This window comes from Notothenia coriiceps, unplaced genomic scaffold (genome assembly GCF_000735185.1).
Source record: "Notothenia coriiceps isolate Sejong01 unplaced genomic scaffold, NC01 NC01_scaffold00002200, whole genome shotgun sequence".
NCBI classification, from domain to species: Eukaryota; Metazoa; Chordata; class Actinopteri; order Perciformes; family Nototheniidae; genus Notothenia; species Notothenia coriiceps.
Window position 1 is genome coordinate 37,034 of NW_011334901.1, and position 23,059 is coordinate 60,092.

The 23,059-nt window shown below is 41.2% G+C and overlaps 1 protein-coding gene across 2 annotated transcripts; it reads left to right on the plus strand.

The window, feature by feature from the left end:
• The first annotated feature begins 25 nt into the window (after window positions 1-25).
• LOC104966166 (protein phosphatase 1H) lies at window positions 26-17,660 on the plus strand. Of its 2 annotated transcripts, XM_010795329.1 has the most exons (11): window positions 26-277; window positions 4,614-4,803; window positions 5,332-5,703; window positions 7,199-7,311; window positions 8,152-8,236; window positions 8,762-8,880; window positions 11,762-11,825; window positions 12,753-12,860; window positions 14,359-14,510; window positions 14,722-14,902; window positions 15,432-17,660. In XM_010795329.1, exons 1-10 carry the CDS (start codon window positions 42-44, stop codon window positions 14,867-14,869), a joined length of 1,587 nt encoding a protein of 528 aa, XP_010793631.1. In that variant the 5' UTR covers window positions 26-41; the 3' UTR covers window positions 14,870-14,902; window positions 15,432-17,660. The 2 variants fall into 2 exon arrangements, with proteins under 2 accessions (XP_010793631.1, XP_010793624.1); XM_010795322.1 differs by having other exon boundaries at window positions 14,722-17,660.
• Window positions 17,661-23,059: the final 5,399 nt, after the last annotated feature.

Genomic DNA, 23,059 nt, shown 5'->3' on the forward strand with positions numbered 1-23,059 from the left:
CGCACCGGCCCACAGACCCCCCGCCGCGACGAGGAGGCAACATGCTCGGTCGGGTCAAGTGCGCGGTGGCCGGGTTCATGGGTGGCATCATGGCCGGGGGCAGCTCCGGGGGAGGGTGCAACCCTGGCTCCGAGCTGCCGATGAAATTCCCCTATATGAGACCCGAGTTCCTGGGACTGTCCCCGGATGAGATCGAGTGCTCCGCGGACCACACAGCTCGGCCCATCGTCATCCTGAGGGAAACGAGGAGATTACCGTGGGCCACCGGATACGCCGAGTAAGTAACCTGACAACAGCTGACCTCCTGTTGTATTGTATCATCACAATGTAAAGCTCATGTGGAGGCCCAGGTGCTTGCAGGTGTCAAACCACAACAGTTGGTACCATTGATTTGCTCCTATACACTCAGACTAATGAAAAACACTGAGTGGGGGCAGCTCTGCACTTGCTGTGACTGACATCCATATTACTAACGTGGTTGTGGTTCCACACAGCATCCTTTTGCTCTTGTTTGTATCATATTGGAAATACATGAATTAGAAGTGGATGAAAGTATTAAGACAGCCCCATCTTGTTTGGATGACACACCCTCTATTGTCCCACCAGCATCTGGTTATAAGCCTACAATTCTTGTGATTGCATGTTATTGGGCTCTTTAGTTAATCATAAAAATATTCGATATTTACTCCAGAGTTCTGACTTGTCTTAATGCACTTAAATGGCCTTAGTCAGCATCTGCATACTATGAATCGCTCTTCTAATCATGTCACATTATACACTGCACTTTAACATTTGCATAGGGAATGCTTCACATATCTCATATAAAAAGGGGAGAGAAACCCAGTGTATTATTCTGTTAGAAAATGCATCGTACTCTTAATTTTGTTATTGGAACAATGGTGCAACAACACTCAAGTAGAGGACATGGGTGTATTACAATTGACTCCCAGTTTGCTCAACGTTTTATCTGAGCTTGGATGTTGATAGGAACCTCTGTTTGCTTAGGGTTTTGCTGCCACACTTGGCTGTTAGTGTTACAGTGTCACTTTGTTGAATTCAAACTAACCCTTATAGCAGTTGAACGACTAATTCCATGACCGGCAGGTTTCTTTCTGTCTAAAAGAAACTTCACATCTACCATCTACTTCCCATCTACTGTGGGAAGTAAACTGACTGTAAAAGTTTGTAATAAAACCCTACTTCAAACCGTTCAAACTATTTTAACGGAATATTACTGAAAATGTTTGTTAATTGGGTCTTTTCTTACATCCTCCCTCTTTGTCTTTCTTTTACCATCTTTAACACACACCCACACAGATACAGGCATGAGTAGTCTCTTTGGGACCGGTGTCGTTAATGAGTTCAGCTCGTACCGACATTTATCTGTGATTAAAGCCTCCTGTGTTGTCATTACAGCTGACATTTTGTCTCATAGCTATCCTACTCCCACTTTTCCTCATCGTTGTACTCTCTACTGTGTTCAACAATGAACAGCCAAAGAAACATCTGGAATCAATGAATCACACTGTCAAAGTTGTTAAGACAAAACCGTTGTTGCGGGGCTCATAATTTACTGTTCACTAAACACTTTCCTTTTCAGCGATTATCTTATCATAGCTTAGCCACGGTAGCTAGCATGTCAAGTTTTAGACTTCCCCAATGTCCACTTGTTGAAGTTTACGGGCAGTCGGCAAAACGATACAGACCATATACTGTAAAGCGTTTGGATGGTGGTGCTTTTTTTTTTTTTTTTCATAAACAAAAGAGCACAAGTGTAAAAATGTTGACTAAAAATGTCATGATGTTAAGCTGACTAGCTTAACTAATAATAACTTAGCATTGCCTTTAAAGACCAATGAGTAGTTTTAAAAGCCCAATTCAATAGCGCATCCACTTTTAACTTGTGGCTCTTTTTCTGCTGTAACAACGTAACATTTCCCCTCTGTGGGACTAATAAAGGTATTCTGATTTTCTTTATCATTGACCTGAAACTGTTGGGGATTCTGACTTTCTGCCTGGGACATGCACAATATTATGTGTGTAGCGATCAAATGGCTATTTACTGTACCCCAAACAGGGTTATTGTCTAATAATGAGTGAAGTAGAGCCATGATAAAGTCAGTTAGAGAGTGAGTTTTCAGCTAACTCACGAAGATAACGTTAGCTTAATAGCTACAGCTGTATATTGTAGCATCGACTGCTATTTCAGTCAGCAAATGTAACATTTGTGGGCTTGAAATTAGTATGTGGTTTTCCACCTCTGTATAAAAATACTGACAAAATATTTGGACCAGGAAATGATTCAGCATTATCAGTAAACTGCACATTGTAGTGATGTTCCTCTCAGTCTTGTGAGAACTACAAATTGAAGGTGAAAACCATCCATTCATATGTTACATTCAAATTCTCACTTTTTTTTCCTTTGTATCTTCTTCTCTCCTATGTTCAGGTGATAACATTAGTGCAATTCTGAATAAAACCTTCAAGACAAAGTACAACATTTTGACTTGTTTAAAGACTGTTTTAAGTATTTAACATGAAGCTCTTTTTCTGCTATTGTTCCTTTGATGTTACAAGTTAAACGAAGGCAAAGCTACGAGCCATTGTGCTTTGCCAAATAATTATCCCATCCTTGGAGCCAATGCCTTGCCCAGAATCTGTTGCCGGGGGTAGAGAAACAAAAAGGGCATTAGTCGTCTGACAAAAGATGGGGAAATTATGTTTTGTTCCTAATGGGAGGAAGGCTAATTGTTCTGAATAAAACTGGCAGGAAATGAACTGACTGTCATTCTTCTTGCAAATTGTGAAAAGAGGACAAATTAGATGGAAGAGCATTTTCAAATTACACAAACGCACACACACAATAGCACCAGCTGCACCAAACATGACAGAGTTACATAGAACAATCCATTATTGATTGGTCCCTTTAAATGCATGGTCTAGGAGGATGAGGATTGTTTTTGCAAATAGTAATAGGATACAAAAGCTTTCTAGAAACATGTATGTTTCCATAAATAATAAGGTTAAACCAGCAGGACATGGTCACACACATAGACACGAGTCATTACATTGTTGTTTGTTTTTGAAACAGCAGATTTGATGAAGCAAAAAAACAACTTCCGGATTCAGAGGTCTTTAACTGCTGCCATTGTGTATGCAGTGGTAAAATATGATGATTGAAACCAGAGTGGCATAATCTTAGTGAATACCAGCCCTATGGATATGATGGCTTTTACACTATCAATGGTGAATGACATATCGTAGCTATAGCAGCATGACTCAGTATGGGAACCTGTGCCATTGTTAGCAGATTGAAATACACATTTGCTTTGTTGAACAGGTCCGACAATATTGCTGCTCACACTATAAAGGGCGTGTAGTTATTGGATTTTCAATGGAGTCCACCAAAGCAAACAAATTTAAACCAGGTTCAAATACAAAGGCTATTATTGATTTGGTCCCTCCCATCTAACCACTGCATAATCTGCAGCGGAAATGGACAGCTCTACGATGCTTTCAAGATAATACATCCATCTCTCTCTCACTCTCTTTCTCTCAGACAAAAAAAAGCTTTGAGTGAATGTGTTTTTGCCTTTGTTACAAAAGCAAGTATAAAGCACAACTTAATACTATGTTACGATGAAATATTGGAAGTATAAAATGCATAAATGCTTTTTACTTACATATTTATGAGATACTCATACACATCCTATCATTTCAAGCAAAAACGTGTCACTATCTCTCTTTGAGCCTCTCCCCTAATCTTTCTATCTTACCTCAAGCATTTGAAAACCAGACATTGATGTTGCCTTGCAGAAAACATCCACAGTCTGTGTCTAAAAATAGGCATGCCAATGTTTCAACTCACACACATTCACAACACCCTCCGGAGACGTCTGTCGACTCGCCAGTCTCACAGAGCCGCCTCCACAGTCTTTATTATTCACTATTTTTTGTTAGCCCAATCGCTTTTGCTCTAATGAAAAACGCTTTGAAGTGTTATTTGAGTCATACTTTGAGGTGTTGGTTTGGGGGAATAATACCAGTGATCTCATTAAAATAGCTATTTTACATCCTGCTCATATGAATCATCAGTAGATTCTTTGACTGTGTATGACAAAAACAGACAATTGAAATAAGGCATCAATTCTATGCAAACCACACACTGGGTTTCATCTCTCCTTGGTTTCATCTCTCTCTGCAGTCTGTCTGGTTGAATACTGGGACTGTAAAGATGAAACACAGACACAGCTTTGGGCATGTACACACACAAAACGACCACAAACCTCCTGTTTGATCTTTATCCGGAAAGCGAAGCAGACCATGCCAGCTGCCTCGTTGGGTGTTCAGATCGAAAGCTTTGAATAATTGTCGTGAACCTGCAGTGAGCCACAATAACCCCTGAAAGACTGCAGCACCGTTTCATCCAACAAAAAGCTTTCATTCAACCCGCTTGTTCCAGCCCACAGTTGCCAGACTCACAGAAATGAGTTGCTTGTAGCTAATATTTTATCTTGATTGCCAAACGTTTGCTGCCAAATATGATTCTTACAGGATCTCTGAATGTCTGACAAAAACTGAAAATTATGTTTTACTTTGACCCCTTGTTTCAGGGTGATTAACGCTGGTAAGAGTGCACTGAATGAGGACCAGGCCTGCTGCGAGCTGGTCATAGCGAGAAGGAGGCCGATGAGCTACTGCCCCCCGTCCACGCCCACCAAGACCCCCACAGCCAAGAGACGCAACTCCCTGCCCAACGGAGAGGGCTTGGGGCTCCGCTCGGACCACAACAAGCTAGGAGAGGTAAGAACTAGAGCTGTCAACGTTTGTCAACTCCTTTAGTTACATAGTGACATCACTACCTAACACTTGCGCTTCTTTTACATTGTACGTGATAGGCTAAGGGGTGGGACATTTCTAATCAACAACAGAGCCGGCCAGCTAATCTAAACCTCAAAGCACTTTCTGAACATTGAAGCAAAAGCTTAGACACATCAATTACAAATATGAACCGGAAATCGATCTTGTTTTGATTTTTTTTTAAATACGTTTAGTCACTTATTTTTCCAAGGAGGTAAACTTTGACCAAGCTGTGTTTCCCATATACTCCGAGCTTTTCTTTGGATCATCGTGACTCGTGCTAAGGTCTGCCAGGTTGTTTGAGTCAACACCGTGGGAGAAATTTCGCTTTTGTTCCGGTCCCGCCTGAATTATACTGATTTTCCACTGAAAGCACTATTCCGACTTTTACTAACAGTCATTTTTTCCAATTATAGACGTTTAGGTCATCTCTTGGTTTGCTTTGTGACTGTATGCTGTTGCCACTTGCAGGACAGTGAAGGCCTGGTGTTCCACTACTGGGCGTTGTTCGATGGTCACGCGGGCTCTGGGGCAGCGGTGGTCGCCTCCCGCCTGATGCAGCACCACATCGCTTGCCAGCTCCAGGCCGTCATCGAGATCCTTCGCAACCTCTCTTCCCTGCCCCCGACTGTCCTGGGTGAGGAGCCCGACACCAACCCCTACCTCCAGGGAAACCCCCCAGGCCCTCACCGGTCCCTGACTCGGGCCGCTTCACTGCGCGGGGCCTCAGGTGCTCCAGGTTCCCCCTGCAACACCCCTCCTCCACCACGCTTCTACACGGAGAAGAAGATCCAGCATGAGAGCCTGGTGATAGGAGCCATAGAGAACGCCTTCAAAGAGATGGTGAGAGGAAGGAGCAGGAGTCTGTCATGCATCTTTACGTAACATTTTAGGACTTTTGTCAACGGAATTTCAAGAAATGCACTGCACTGATTTTCTTCTGTCAGGGATCAGTTGCCTCACTTCTAAGATACTTGTCAAATCCCATTTAGGGCTGGATAATATGAAGACAATCTTTTTGAGAATTTAGTTATGTGATTTATTAAAGAGGCAAGTTTTAGGGTGAAGGAAGAACATGTGGTTAGGTTAGGTTTAAGCAAGTATTTTAAGGATCATGGACAGTTGACTGATGAATTAAATTAGCAGAAATGTGTTTCTCTGTAACTCAAGGTAAATTGATAGTTGATTGAGTATGGTGATATCTACTTAAGATGCCCTTAGTGTTTTTTGGTGGTTAGCTGGATAAATGTACTTGACAAAAGACATCTCGTCATACTATAATGTGTCAACCAGCATTAATTTCACTAGATCAAGATATCGTCAAGTGTAGCCTCTGTATTTACAATCTATCTGGAAATCTAGCCTCAGAGAGCTGGCTTATGAAATGATGGCTCCCGGCTACTCGCCTCTCAACCACACACACACATTAGAATCGATGATGCTCACATCCGAAGGCAGCATCTAAATAAATCTCTCTTAAGTTATTTGCTTTTTAAATTTAACACATTTAGCTGAAATGTTTTATTACTGGAGAAACAGCCACAGGCCAATTTTCAATTACGAAACATATCCAAAACATTTATATTCATTCGGATATCAGCAGTGCATAAGGGAACATACTGTCCAGTTTTTCCTAGTTTCTTCCTTCACGGTTTCATTCAAATTGCTTTGTTATGAGATATACTGCAGTATTACCACTAGATGGCAATGGCAAACAGCTCACAATGTCCAAGCTGGATCCTGCAGTACTCAGATTAAAAAGATGTGTGAAAGCTCCTCTCAGAACAACCACGCCACCCTTTATTATCTGAGGGGGGAAATAAGCTCTCTAACAATTGATTGGACATTTTCTGCTGGAGATTATAACTACAACAGTTAAAGCTGTGGTTGGAACCCCAAAGAATTCATTTGATTATATCCCAGTTGGATAATAAAAGCTGAAATATATAATAATAATTAAATGGGACGGGGAAAAAGCTCTTGTGCATGTTTTGTCAGTACAAAGCCTGACATCCTTAGGCAATAAACAAAGCCTTTCACATATCGCTGTATACATTATTCATTATTCACACGCTCACAGGGGTTCAGTTTAAATGATCAATAGTCTGCAACAATGCCTCCACATCTTTGTTTCCAAATAGTTGATCAGATTTTCTCAGTCTGGCTCACTTTCCGTGTCTAAATAATGATCTCCATCGATCTCTTTTGGCCTATAGTCAAATGTATGAATGTGAACGAATGGAGAGCACACGTACAGCTTCCTGTATGGTCTTTTTTTTCTCCTATTATCCTAAGTGTTGCTTCATTAAAGATGGATCACTGTCTCTCCGTTTCACAGGATGCCCAGATTGAGCGCGAGAAGCAGGTGTTCCACATCACCGGAGGCTGCACGGCTCTCACTGTGGTTTACCTGCTGGGAAAACTATACGTTGGGAATGCAGGTGACAGCAGGTGTGTATGCTGATCTTCTGACCACACTGAGTCTGCATAGCAGGCGCAGTACAACCCAGGGACCCATGGCCGTATGATGTCAGTATATCGTGACTCCATCCACTGTCCTGTCCAAACCTCAGCAGGAAATTGGCTGACACAGGAGGGCTGTCAGCAGCCTTCCATGCTATACAAATCTGCTCCATCTGCCCTCCGTCAGTTCACCTTTTGTACTTTCAGCCCCTCTATATGCACACATGCCACCAATCCATCCAAGGATAACATTGTTTAATAACACACCCCATTGGTATTAACTTTAGTTTGATAAAAAAAACTCAGACACATTCATTTTTAACGTGAAACTGCATTATTAAGTCAGTATGTATTCAGTGATGACGTTTTTTGGAAGGCATCCCGGAGATAGCCACTTGTTAGAATCCGCAATTTCTTAGGACACGTAGAGGTTTCTGACATTCACAAGTAATAATAATAATACATTAATAAAGCGTTTTTTTCCTAAAGTAAAGTATTTACTGATGTAATTTATGTGGTAGAACAAAACGTGAAGATATTGTTAGTTTGTGTTAAACACAGACCTTGTTTCGGGCCACTAACCAAAACATAAATTCAAAATAAATCGCTGACTTCAAGACGAGGGAACCAGAAGTGCTAATGCTAATCAACCGGTTTTAGGACTCATCCGTGCACCACTATTTGGCTGCAAGTTAAAAAACATTAAATATGACAAAGTATTCTGTTATTTTCTTGACGGAGAGCCCCTGGCAGAAGATTATAATGATTGTGTGTTAAATTAAATCTCCTGCATCTACATTACTTCTCCAACCTTTTGTGTGTCTGCAGGGCGATCATTATCAGGAGTAACGAGATCATCCCCATGTCGACAGAGTTCACACCAGAGTCAGAACGACAGCGACTCCAGTTCCTGGTAAAAAAAACCCTAATTTGCATTTGATTTGAAAATAGAATACAAAGACTCCTGTCAGAAGGCCATTTTATAGCCAGTGGCAGTAAGCAGGGGCACTAATGTCTCCTTTTGATTTCATGAATTAATCTGAAATACATTATTAGGACAAGTTCAGTGGAGCCTGGCCAATACATCAGCCTGGCTGAAACTATCACCGACCTATCAGCATGCAGGTCTGCAAGAAACTGCAGCACAGAAATGCCAGAGGGAATCATGGGTAATTTAAAAACCATGTCTCCTTTAGATTGTTTGGCCACCATCCCAAGCAATTACAACTCTCCTGCTCAGTTTAACTAATTAAAAAACAAGTTAAGGAACAATTCTAGGTTATATAAGTCCTCTATTATCAGCCCAATCTAATGTCAGTCACCACAGCCTCGGCTTACATGTTTTCAGCCAAAGTCAGGTTTGAGAAGGAAGTGGCAGGTATAATGGGAATTGACTCTCATTAGAAGCTGCTTTAAAGACCCTCACTGTGTCCTCCAGGGCTTCATGCAGCCTCACCTGTTAGGAAACGAGTTCACACACCTGGAATTCCCCCGGAGAGTCCAGAGGAAGGAGGTGGGCAAGAGGATGCTCTACAGAGACTTCACCATGAACGGATGGTGAGTCTTACTCCACATTTTTACATTACCACTTCTTTAATTAAGCAGACAGATGGCAGACACCAGCATTAAATATGTGTGTAAATGACCTGTGTGTCACACCTGTCCAATTATAGTGTAGAAGGAAAACTGCTAATGTTATGGGATGGCAAAATTCTCTCTCGACCCTCATTAAATGACATGCTCAAAACATGTGGCATTACAAAATAAAAAAGGTTTATAATATTTAAAAAGAGGTATTCCATCATATTTCCATATCAACATCATTTTAATTTTGAAGGATTGTCACACTCACCCTGTCCAAACTGTTTGCACCATAATGTCTAATATGTCTTGAGATGTGGGCATTCACCAGAGCGAAGGTCTAACAACAAGGGGATAATATGAAGTTGCTCTACGGGAAGTGTGTGTTTGTTGAAGCTTGTCCCAAACCACAGACTTAACGCAAGGATAACTAACTAGGGCTACAAGATTTTGAAAAAATAATTGCGATTATATTAATGATATTGCAACTGAGATACCATGTGTGATATTGGAGGGAATGCAACATTATCGTTGAAAAATATCAGAAATTGATTTGAACCAAACAAGGACTATGTAATTCCCACTAGAATACCGTTAGGACAGGACTCCTCTACAGCTCCACAATACTTCATTCAATATTTTGTACCAAATATAACACACTGCGAATTGGATATTGCACTAGTCCATATTGCAATTTGAATTAAATTGTTATAAAATAGGCAGCCCTATAACTTAGTCATTTAGATGTTTTTGTTTGTGTCAACTACTTTAAAGAAGGTCTTACAATTGTATGAGTGGCAAAGCAATCGATGACAAAAAATCGGTCTTTGTCTGATCTTCCCAAAGCCCATAATGAAAAATGGGATCGGAAAGAGCCCTCTCGATCAAAACAATCTGAAAAAGATCTCAGCTGTACCTCTCTCCCCTCCCTCACTGCTGCGGACTCTCTCCATACAGCAGCTAATGAGGGAGCAGCAGCCCGGTGTAATGATACAGCAGACTGTGTGTGTGTGTGTGTGTGTGTGTGTGTGTGTGTGTGTGTGTGTGTGTGTGTGTGTGTGTGTGTGTGTGTGTGTGTGTGTGTGTGTGTGTGTGTGTGTGGCATTCTGTGGGCAGCGTGGCACCCTGCTGTGTGGCTGAGGCTTCAGTGGAAGCCAGTAATGATGTGCTGCTCTCACTCACTGGGCCACGTATAGCACTGTGTGTATCCTGATGTATATTTCACTGTAAGAACACACTCAGGAGCACAGTGTGCAGCCAGGGTGTGCCGACCTCTGCTGTGTTTTCTTTCCCACATCTCAGAAGGTCTGGGTGTATAGCTTGATCTTTTTCCATTTGTCTGGTTCTAAAATTAAGGCAGCTGGAGAGTCAATTTGAGAAAGCCAAATGAAAAGACTCTGCTTTGGCTGCTGTTCTTTGTTTACAGTAAAAGCTTCTTCTAATGTGCCTCAAAGCTTCAAGGCAGTATTCATAAGGAGCTCAGGGCCAATGATTTTTAGAGCCAAACTAAAATTCAAAAGACTCTGGTGTCCAACAAACGGTAAAACACAAAGATGTTTACATAAGGTTTCCCGTTGATCCTTAAACATTCTCATAAGGTTGAATTTAATTCATTAATCTAAGAAGAAAAAAAACTTCAAGCTTTTAAAACATTCTAAATTATACTTATGCAAATAATTAATAGTTAAAAATGCACTTTTTTTTTGTTACTCTTAATGTAATTTGTGCTGAGCATCCCTTAAATGCATAGTTTATCCAATACTTAAATATATATCTATTTTTCTGTCATAGAAGAGTCAAGAAACCAGAAATCAATCCCCTTTGAGAAGCTAGAATCTGACATTTGTTGCCCTTAAATGTGCTTTTTGGTGGATGCTTATTTATTGAAAAGTTAGTCTTAAATCCTCCCATTTAAGGAGCCGAGACCAGGGAATAATCGGGGAGCTGCATAAATCTAATCTAATCAAATGTTTTGAGGAAGACAAGTGATGCGCACTAACAGATGGGGTAAACTCTGGTCAGACGTGAAGCCGTTTGAAGTTTCCGATGTTCTCCACTGACTGACGCTAAGTCTAATGGATCCTGTTTAATACATCATCTCCTATGAAGATGTTCAGTCTGACATCAAAGCAGTGCGTTTCCAGATCTTCTGCTTCCATTTGCGCACTTCTAATTTATTTTTGGTGTTGTTTGCTTGTGTACTCTAAGATCCCCTCCCCCTCACTTTCTCTTGCTAAATGTTTTAGCAGCGAAAACACTTATTGTTATCGCCCTCTGGAGAGGCAGCAATGAGACCGAGTCAAAGGCTAGCAGAAGGAGGGCAGATGTTTCCGGCCTACAGTGTGTTTACTAACAGGGGCTGAGCGAGAGCCAGCACAAATGGTGGGAAAAAAGGAAATGAATGTTTGTTTCGTGCTAAATGGAACATGAAACCTTAAAAATGTAAAAGGTTTAGAGCATTAAAGGGGTATTCCACCATATGTTCACATCTAGGTCCTTTAAATTATCTTAGCCTGTGCAAACTGTTTAATCAGTCGGACATGAATGTAACAAATAGGAAAAAACATAGTGATGTCATCATGGTTCTCAGTTTGATTTGGAGAAAAACCAAAGTCTTAAAGATTTCTTAAAATGTGAGCATTGAAAGAAAGGGTGCCCATTTTGCTTTTTCTGGTCAGCAAAAGTCTAAAATCCCAACGTTCCCTCCAGAGGGAATTTTTCGATCTTTGGGAGCTTGTCAAATTTGAACATAATTAAAAAAATATTTGAATCAATCTTTAATTAAATTAGCGCCAATCTTGTACTGACGGTAAGACAATGAAAATAATGTGATATAATTGTCTTTTCTCAAACACAGGGCATACAAGACCATAGAGGAGGAAGATCTCAAGTTCCCACTGATTTATGGTGAAGGGAAAAAGGTAAGAGTCTGTCCGTCTACAAGGTCTGTACATCTGCTCTCCAATTTTAGAACTGCAGAAATGAAAAGAAAAAATCACATGCTCCAACATTGTTAATTTCACACACACACACACACACACACACACACACACACACACACACACACACACACACACACACACACACACACACACACACACACACACACACACACACACAATGCCTGCCAGCCTCCCACAGAGTGGTTGAACACTCGGTCTCTGATGTGCGAGTACCACACTGAGTCTGTGTCAACGTGCACTCTCACAAAAAGAGAGAGGAGACAGTCCATCTGTTCCACTCCAGTTGCTACATCTCACACACAGACACACAGACATTCGTACGGACACACACCACTGGGGAGACGACAGTCAGTTAATCGCCACTGGGATGAGATGAGAAGAAGACGAAAAAGAGAACACTACGAAACGCGCATTTTTTGTAGTTTGTATCATATTTTCGATCAATTTCGTTTCATCAAAGAGACGTAGCATGTGTGTTCATCAGAAAGGCAAACAGCATCCAACAACCTCACAGCGCCATGTTTTCTGAAGGAAAGCTGATGAACTTAAAGAACGGACTTAACAAGTTTAAAGAGCGAACTAAAAGATTGGAAGACTGGGAAATAAATGTGGTAATTAACAAAGAATAGTAACATTTCTTTGAGTTTCAGCTACACCACCATTTATGGAGCAGTTTTCCTGATTCAGCAATCCCCAGCTCCTTCACCAACATATGGGGAATATTCTGACTGGGAGGAAACAGAGTAACACTGCCATGCTGTCACTGTCACTCAATATGGGAACATCCATATGTTCATTAATGACTCCCTGACAACCGCATTCTGACAGGATGAAAAGCAGAAACGTTTATTAGAAACCTGAAGTGAACCACTTTATGTCTTGCAGGCTCGAGTGCTGGCTACCATCGGTGTGACCCGCGGGCTCGGGGACCATGACCTCAAGGTTCATGACTCCAACATCTACATCAAACCCTTCATGTCCTGTTGTCCTGAGGTAAGAGACGCCAGTCAAACGTGCTCTGAGAATGTCACTTTACGTCCAGTTAGATTCTAGTGTGGTCCTTATTTTTCACTACCAACAACAACAATAACAACACATGGACTGTAGCTACAGAGCCAGTTTGTTTACTTATTCCCTATAGCAGCCTGCCAGCTGTCAATAACCGCTTTCACACCAAGTACTTTGCCGTACTTAGTGCCCCGGCACTAAGTACCCCAGGGCACTAAGTACCAATCGTGTTCACACCGGAGTACTTTTCCCTGAGGGAAGATTACGCAAACGAGCCGCTGACGTCACTTCGTCTTCTTTGGGTTTACTGGCAGGCCGCAAACAACCTCACAGCGTATACTGCCACCCGAAGTCCCCGGAGTTGGGGACTGGCTTCAGTAGAAGCTGCTGGGACTCCCAGCAGCTTCTACTGAAGCCTTCCGAGCCAATCGCCAGAACTCCGACACCTCCTCATCTCCACCGCTCCCATATTTTTTTTTGTGTTGCCATAAGTTATTCTCTCTCCGTTGGTGCGCGGGGCTAATGCTAATAATGCTAATGCCAGCAAATACAATGGCGGCTTTAAAAAAATTTTTACGGGGCGTGGTTTGCAATTCGCCCAGCCAATCGAAATTGCTACTTTTTTGGTACCACCTCTCAGCAGGTACTAAAAATGGGGGTAAAAGTTCCCGGCACTAAGTACTCTTTTTGGTGTGAACGCGACATAAGGGGTACTAACGGAACTAAACGGGAAAAGTACGGGGAAAAGTACTCCGGTGTGAACGCGCCTAATCACACACCTTCTGTACACACCTCTGCAGCCAGCTGACATGAAGGATTAACTAATTTCGGGGAATAGTATTTCCTTTACTATTCACAAAACTTTTCTAACTCATTTCACTCAGACTGTGGTTGTTTCCTGTAGCGGGTATACTGTTACAGTCTTAATCATCCAACTTATGAACGCCTCTAATTAGTTGTAAATGTTTCTCTTACCTCCAGTCACCCTGGCAGCCCCTTCCTGACCTTGTTTTGTCTAATTTATGGCCTATATAAAAAGATAAGCCTGTCACATGACCCACACTGCATCTGTGATATCTGTACCAAAAGGTCCTCTGCTGCAGCAGAACTTCAGCTCACCTGTCTGCCGCCTTCAAAAGCTCTTTCATCTCCTGGTGTACTTGGTCTTATAGTGTTTTGCATTTCCCCTCCCAGAGCTCTACGCTTGATCTTTAATTCATTAAAAACCTGAGTTCATACCAGGTTCGCTCAGAAGTCTGAACTCCCAGCACTATGTCTGCATCTCTTTTATTCTCTCTTCCAAACACGACCCTCGACCCTCACCAGAGTCTCTTAAGAAACTTCTCCAGATGCTCTCAGATAATGAAGCCTTCGTTGAATTTATTATGATAGGGAATATGGATTGGGCAGTATAGAGTCTCTCACTCACTCGCTACATCAGTTTGAGGGTTTTACCATAACTCAATGTTCTGTGTGCGTGCAGGTTAAGGTGTACGACCTGGCGCAGTGTGAACACGGGGCCGATGATGTTCTGGTGATGGCAACCGACGGCCTCTGGGACGTCCTCTCCAACCAGGAAGTAGCCGAATCCGTCACCACATTCCTCGCCAACTGTGCCCCCGATGACCTCCACAGGTCTCAGTTTGCCATTTTATAAATTCTTCTTATTTTTTTACCTCTCTTTCTTGAAAGGCTTTGTTGATTTCATTTTGTAAACCTTCATCAGTTGTCAACTATTTGCGTCGTGTTATATTTGCTGGTATAAATAATTGTTTAAATCACAATTCAGTGTTAGGGCCCTACAGTTTATGCTGTGGATTACAGCCTTTTGTTATTTTCTCTCCAGGTATACAATGGCAGCACAGGACCTGGTGATGCGAGCGCGGGGGGTGCTGAGGGACCGAGGCTGGAGGATCACCAACGAGCGCCTCGGCTCCGGGGACGACATTTCGGCCTTCATCATCCCGCTGATGTACGGCAACCATCAGCCATGAGGAGCCTCGCCGAGGGGCTCTTAAAGCAACAGGGTGATTTTAACTGCCCTGTTCTGTTTCCTCAGTGCCATTTGAACACTTATTTTATTCTTTGGAGGAAGGATATCCTAAAATCAGGATATTTATGTGTGTTGGTGTTTCATATCAATGTAGAAGATCATTGGTCGGGCACACAACTTGGCTGCTCAGGTTCGCTCAAAAGTCTAAAATACAAGTGCATTTAGACACATTCTAATTGATTTGAGTCGACAAAAGTAATGCAGGAAACCTCGTGACTGCCACTGACCTTCTGCAGAGATGTGAAAGCCAAGAGGACGAACGCTCTTCCAAAGGGAAGAAAATACCTATTTGCTTTCTGTTCTTCTTACCTCTCGCAGTGCTGTACATGGCCCCTCTTCTTCCTTCTCTTTTAGTCCTCTTCTGTACAGTCAACTTATAAAGAAAAAGAAACCTCCTTGTCGCGACCATGGACCGAGCTGCAGGGTCAGCTACGTTTCTGTTTCGCCACAGTGTGGCTGAGAAGGATTCACACCTGATGAGCTGCTTCTAGATTGCTTTTCAGATCACGGGCAGTGATGGGATTTTTGCAAAGCGGCGTCGCTGTTTCCATCAGAGCGTTGCCAATCGTCCACAGAGGCAGGAAATCTTCGGTCACATTGGAAGTTGGGGGGGGGGGGCGGTGATGTCTCTAGCCTGTATGGATCAACAGTTTGACACAAGTCATTTTAAGGTTAGTTTTGAAAATGCAACAATGTTACTAAAAAACCATGTCAGTTCATGAAATATCCATACATCAACTCTTAAGAAAAATACTAATTTGCTGAGTGTAAGATGAGATCAGTGATACTGTACCACTCTGAAAGAAAGTGGTATCAGTGATCTCATCTAACTCGGCAAGAAAGCGCATAAGTTACTTTCCAGAATGTCAACCCATTCCATAACTCAGGGGATGGGCAATATGACCATTTATCACATTGCTTAGTAGAATACTCTATTCTGATTGGTCATTTCAGAGGTTCCACTTCACGTCGGGCTTCATGATCACCCGGTTGGTCATTTTTCTTTTTTCATTAATTATCCCTTACATAAAGATGTCTCATGTATATATTTGTATACCTCGTTTCAATAGGGTAGGCGTATCTTTTCTTTTCTTTAATTCAATTTAGAACTTATTTTAATTGTTGACTTAATACTTTATTTGTCAGTATTTCATTGGCAAAGCATTCTAAAAATAACAGGCTTTATTATTTTGTCATTACGAAACATTCAATGTTGTGATATTTATATTATTATCGCAATTTGGCCATATCGCCCAGCCCTACTGTACACTGACAAATGTGGAATTGATGGAAATCAAGGTTGTTTTGTGACATTGTTTTGTGTGAAAGTGACATTAGATAAGGACTTGTACATCAGTATGATTGCACTTTAGGCTGACCCACATCATTAACCAAGCAGCCGTGAAATATTCCCTGCAACAGGGAGGATTTAATTCATTCATAATTGATATCAAACACAATCAGAGTCAATGGGAAAAGCAGTTTGACAGAGGACAAAAACAAAGTTATCTTTTGCTTTGACATGTTGCATGTTTATAAAGCTTTAGATGCTTGATACAGATCCCATTAGTCTTCAGAGGGACATGGGGGGGGCGGGGGTGACGCAAGATTGGATGTAGGGATTTACTGTGACAGTGCATGCAGTGACATATTATAGGCCTGGGAATATGAGCGATGGTGCAATGGTTTACACTGCTGTTTGTTTTTATACCGACTGAATTTGTATTTCTGTAATGTTAGTGATAATGTTTTTGGTTCGTAAATGTGCAAAGACCATGCATATATTTGAAGGATGTTGTTTCTTTCAAGTTTTTGACGTCCGAGACATGTAGCATAAGAGCTTAGGGTATAAGTCAATGGGAAGGAAGGGAATTAAGGAAACTAAAATGCAAATAGACAGACAGAAAACCTCTTGTTGATTAGACTTGAGGGGAAAAAAAATGAGGACCATGGAGAGTTCAGCTGTCTGGAAATAGTGCCACGTCCTCAAAAACTGATGTGCATGTGTATGTTTTCCTTCCCTACATTATTATTCTGCGTTCATACGAGCTACACTCCTCTTCCAGCCTCTCTGGGTTGAGATGTAGTTTAGGAGAAGTAGTCTGGGGGAAGAAGAAACTTCAGAGGATTGATATAAAGTGGTCATCATTTCTGAAAAGTTTCATTCCAGTCGGGGAACAATCGACTGCATAATATTAAAACAAACCGCATGTTTTTAAGTCCTTGACAGACAAAATCATGAATTTTATGATTTATTTCCCCTCAATAGAGGATATTTAGAGTTTTGGAGTAGCACTGGTTTACTTACTAGTCTTGACAGTAAAGTGAGAATATGTCTATTTTTTCATAAAACGGGGCATACGAGCGATTGACTGAATCCAAAAAAGTTAATTTGGAATTTGAAAGAATGAGGAATTTAATATTTGGGATATTGGGCCCTATTTAAACAATCGAAAGCGCAAGTGCATTTAGAGCGTGTCAAACTCGTTGTGCTAGTTAAACAGCGCATAATCTCAGTGCAAAGTATGAAGCAAGGAGCTAATTGGGTGTTTTTAGTTTCTTAAGTTTCTTATTCAATCAAAAAGGTGTGTTTTGGCCTAAACATGAATAAGACCAATCTCATATGCCCTTTAAATAGAGGTGAATATTGTGCCATTAACCTAAGACCAACTTGATGTTTGTGCCATCGCTTCAAAATGGCAATGCGTCTGACTGCACCTTAGGTGGCCATTGGCAAACAGATGGGCACAAGTACATTTGCAACTTCGATAATTGTCCCTGTGCGTGAAAAGACAACTGGGTTGTACTCACAGTAGCACTTAGCTATATGCTAATTTGCTGTTGGATAGGGCCCTTACACTTCCTTGTTTTTTCCAAGAATGTAAAATGAAATTCTACTTCACATGATATGTGCCAATGTGTAGCATGGGCTTCTTATCATTTTAGCTTGGACTTTTTTTCTAGTTGATAGTTATCGACATTCCTCTAAGCAGCTGTCATTTGTATTTGCTTTCTATAAGTGATATGGAGCATTTTTTCTCCTGTACATTCCATGAAAGAAATATTTTATTTAAAAAAAGCTGTTTGTAATACATCATGATTTTCTGTTGCATCTGTAATAACATGAAGCGATACATAGTTTAAAACAAATCTTGACCTCTAATTTATTGAATGTGTTTCTTCTTACTTCGTTTACTTTCGTTAAATCTTTGATGCTGCCACCTTATTGTTTTAGCACGTGTCCCAGTTCAACAGATGTGGTTTCAAACAACCAGATTGAATGTTTTGAACTGAAAACATGTTACGATAATGTCTTAATGTGGCATCAGAATATATGTGTTGAATGTTTATCCATATAGCGGTCATTAAGCCTTTTTCTCTTAGATGAATGTCAAATAATTTTATTTTTGTCATCCTGCTGTGCCACCCAACTGCTGCACATCAACTCAGGTTCAATTATCATGCGTAGTATAAGTGGAAAGGACGCACAGAGGGACTTTCTAAAGATGGGGAGTCCACCAGGGCGCATTATTGGTGCCACTACATTTGTGAATCCATTGATGAGTTAGCCCTTATTACTTTGTTCAGCCCTATTGAAGGTTTCCTGCTTTGAAGTTGCTGTACTGTGTAAAATAGTCACTGCTGTTGTTTCTTTCTTCCTTCATTAGACTATAAAAAGATTTGTAAAAGGAAATTTTGCAGGGCTGGAAGGTTTAATCTGTAGCAAAGACGATGTTTGAAGGTCAGTAAGGGATCATTTTAAGTGAACGTTGTGCTACCCTCAACCTCGTTTGTGAATGTGAAATGTACATTTTGTAACAAAAAGATTACTTATGAAGTAAAAAAAAAATATTTTTAATGTTTCCTTTGTGCAAAAACAATGTTTACCTTCAGTGTTTCTTTTTCAAAAAATAAATAAATGTTAAAGAAAAATGTATGAAGTGTAGTTTGTGTCGTTGATTAAAGTTTTTTTTGTTTGCTGTCCAAATTAGTTTAGAAGACCAAATCAATCTGAAAGAGTGAGAAACAAAGATAAGTGCAGAAGAGCTAATCAATATTGTTGTTGTTTCTATTCACTGGGTTCTCATTGTGGAAAACAATGACAAATGGGGTCAACGGGCCTTCAAAAGACTGGGTAGACTTTGTGATTGACTGGCACATGGATTCATTAATGGAACTAGAGTGCTCACTGACAGAACATGGTCGATAATGCAGACTCTCTAAATGTACACAATAATATTGACGCAATCTTTAATGATGAGGTTAATCCGGGTAAAGCCATTATCCCAAATGGATTTCCTGGATCGCATCTAAATTAATCCCAGAAGAAAAACAAAGAGAAACATGAATGTCTCCGTTGGGTTGCATGGTACTAGTAATAACTAGTACAATTCAAATAATTTATTTTATTTGCTATAACCTGTGATAAGTTCCTTCTTCCAAAGCCATGTGCCTCTACAAATTAGTTAAGCTTATAAGTGACGGGACAATATTGATAATATACACAAAGTTAAAACCAAATTGCATAATTAGCAAAATGTCTATTTCTGTTATCTGTAAGTCTTCGAAATGATTGGATAACTTGTGACTTTCAAATATAGCATCATTTATTTTAGTAGGTGCAGCTGCCACTATGTACTTTGGCATGAAGTATGCATACTATTGTGACATACTACTTCATTCTAACATGGCCTATAGAGCTTTGACCCTCTTGCTCATAAGTCTGCTGTGCAAAGGATGTTGGGTCAGATCCTAACTTCCTGTACTCTTCCCTCTAACATATTTAAAAGTCTAATAATTTTCATTCAGTGCTTGGATTCTATAAATTGTTATACTAGTGACTATTTTTAAATGCCATTTTCTTAATGCCTTTCATTTTTGTAAAGCACTTTGAATTGCCTTGTGTTGAAAGGTGCTATATAAATAAACTTGCCTTGCCGGCCAAATCAAAAATAAAAGAGTTTAAAAGCATATTTTCTTGCACATTATGACTCGAGTTATATTTAATGTATTCTTATGCAACTGTGAAAAACTTAATTTCCCCAAGGGATAATTAAGTAGTCAGATTGATGATACATTCCAAAAGAAGACTGGATAAAAAAAAAAAACTAATACCACTTCCTTTGACTTTTGGAAACACTGAATTGAGTTGGATAATATATTCTTCTTCTCTTTTTTTAAGTTGGACAAAAAGATCAAACCCACGTGATGCATACCATAAAAATCACTTTATTTGAACATTTTAACATGCATGTCAATCCACACATATTTAAGCATAGCTTTCATTATCCAAGTTCACACGTTCTGTAGCACAGTTTCACATGAGACGTGATCATTAAGAAGGTATACAAGTCTCTCTTCAGTTTATTCTGTTTACAAAACAACACATTGGTCCAAGTGATTCGCGTTGATCCGGTTCTCTGTCGTTAGTCACCAGCGCCAGCAAGGCAGTAGATTGCGCAGTCATCTCCACAAGGGGTAATATAACAACCCGACCAACAGCACAAACTACTACCTCAACCAGCGCATGGCCCCCGGTGATCTTTGCCTCCTCTTTTGTCCTCTTCGCTCCACTTTCAGACAGTGTCGCTGTGCGTAAAAGCGCACGGGGGAAAAAATGGCGTGCGTGCAGAAACGTGGCCGCAATAAAACCGAGACAAAAACCCCACCCAAGGAAAGAAAAAAAACACCTTTTGTACCTTTCCCTCATTTCCTCCACCCGCTGCTCTCCTGAGATGACCTCCATGAAAATGACATATGGCGGGGCTCTCCGTGGATTTCCTGGGCGGCACATGCACGGCTTAAAACACCACGAAAAAGATTGTGACGTTATCAATGTTCAAATGTGGACATTAAAATACGTCCGCCTACTGTAAATGAGCCAAACGATGACTAAAATGCACGATCGGTAGGAAACAATCAGCATTGCAGACATCCATATATTATATTACACGTGTAAAGCACCATAAACAAAACGTTTGTTAAGTATCAGAACGCAAACATGATTTGTATAGCATTGTCGGCAGAATTAAGACACGGTATAAGAAGTAGATTACCAATAAGTCACTAATAAAACTGCATTCTGTATAAATATTACCGGGAACGTGTTGAAATCGAGAAAATTAAAAAAAAATCCACCTCGTCTCCAGCCCCTCGCCTTGCAGCTGAACTGCAGCAGACTGTTTTATAATCTATTGTTGTCTGTTTCCGTCTCTGCGTCCTTAGAAGGAAGTTGTCCCGGTGTAAAACCAGTTCGGTTCAAAAGACCAACAAATGTACGAATCCACATCGTAGAGAAACACGTTTTTTTTTTGTCTTTTCTCCCCGTAAATGCCGCATGTCAGGTAGGTGTGGAAAATGAGTGGATTTTGGAGGAGCAGCGTGGATAAAATTCGCGGGGAACGTCAGGATGCGTGTGGGCACGAGCGGAGATCAGAGGAAACGAAGAGGTCTCACTCTGACGGATTTTTCAAACAACAGCAGACAGGAGAAACTGTCAAAGTGCACCATAGGCTGGTTGCATTCAAAACAGCAACTAGGTTTCTTGACAGGCAGGTTAAGGGAGTAAGTAATCAGGATACTGACTTTAACCCATCTTCAAAACACTGACCAACACTCACCTTTTTAGACGTGCTTTGAATGTGTGGTTTATGCCGTATCCTTGTGATATTTATGGTTTTATTGCTAGATTTGAATTAGACTACCCCTGCCCAAAGCGTCTTTGAGTACCTGATAGAGCGCTTGATAAATAAAATGTTTTATGATTATACAAAAAGGTGACGGTAATCTCTTACAGTTGCATACAAAAAAAAAACTGGTACTTTTTTTAAAGGTGGGGATAAAAAAAAAAAATTGGATAAAAAATGTTACAATACATTTTAAAGTAAAGGAATATATATTTGTTTTGGCCTGACATTCAGGTTCTATTTTGTCCCTACTGACCGCCAGAGGCGGTGCTTTAAGCACTGGATATGTCCATCGCGCGCATGCGCAGCTCGAGTACCAATAACAACAAAGTCACCTGTGACCCACGTGACACCGGCTATATCAGCCGGTGTCGTCAGAGGATCTGTTCCTTTCATCTTCTCGCTGCGCAAGAGTACCGTGGCTACATTTTTGTAGCAACAGCGTTCAGGTTTGAACGTTTGATCTGAGGGATTTCTCTGCAGGCAGCTGGCCGCGTGCAGCTTCGCGACTGTAAACGCGTCCTCCAGGAGCTGTGGCCGGATGTGCGCTGTGCAGAGCCTCGACTGACAGATTTGTGTCAGCTTGTTGCTGGTGATGGCTGTGTCCCCGCACCCTCTCCCAGCCAAGTTGTCCTGATTGCCGTCTTATTGTTTGTTTGGCTTAGACTTTCTGGTGACGACAGTGTTCCCGCTTCCTCTCCCATAAAGTTACCCTTTTGAAAGTTCTGCTTGTGGCGTTGTGCCCGAGCTATCATTAACATTTGAGTCCCAGCTTTGGCTGCGTCCCTCATTCAATTTAGTATGGAAAGCCCAGAGTGTATTTAACTCAGCCGGTGAGGGCAGTTCTCCCGCTCCCGGTAACATAGGGTTTGATTGCAGTTGCGCTATATCGTTGTATTACTGCTCCTAGTACTAGACTCCTAGCACTAGGATGATATGCAGAGAACATCTTCACTGCGGGTGCTCTGCATGTGCGGTTACTACTGTAACCATGGCCTACGGTTCTATGCGGGCTGTTCTCTTCCTTAGAAGCTAATTATCTGGTCTTAACATTGTGTTCTGGCTTGGTTGCTTGATTGTTAGCAGCAGCCGCTTGGCTAACACCTTGCATGTACTGTTAAGCTTCATTATTTAACTCAGCCGGTGAGGGCAGTGCTCTCGCTCCCGCTCCCGGTAAACGCATGGTATGGTTGCAGTAGCGCTATATCGTTATATTTACTGCTCCTAGTAGGCCTACTAGACTCCTAGCACTAGGACGATATGCAGAGAACAATCTTCACTGTGTGTGCATTGTGCTCTGCATGTGTGGCCATTAAAGAGGATTTCATCCTCCCAATATTGTATTATCTAGTGTGCAGCCGTTTGGCTGACACTTTAGGCACCGGTCACAGTTACTATTGTAACTACGGTTCCAAGCCGCGTAAGTACTGGCCATAGTCAATACC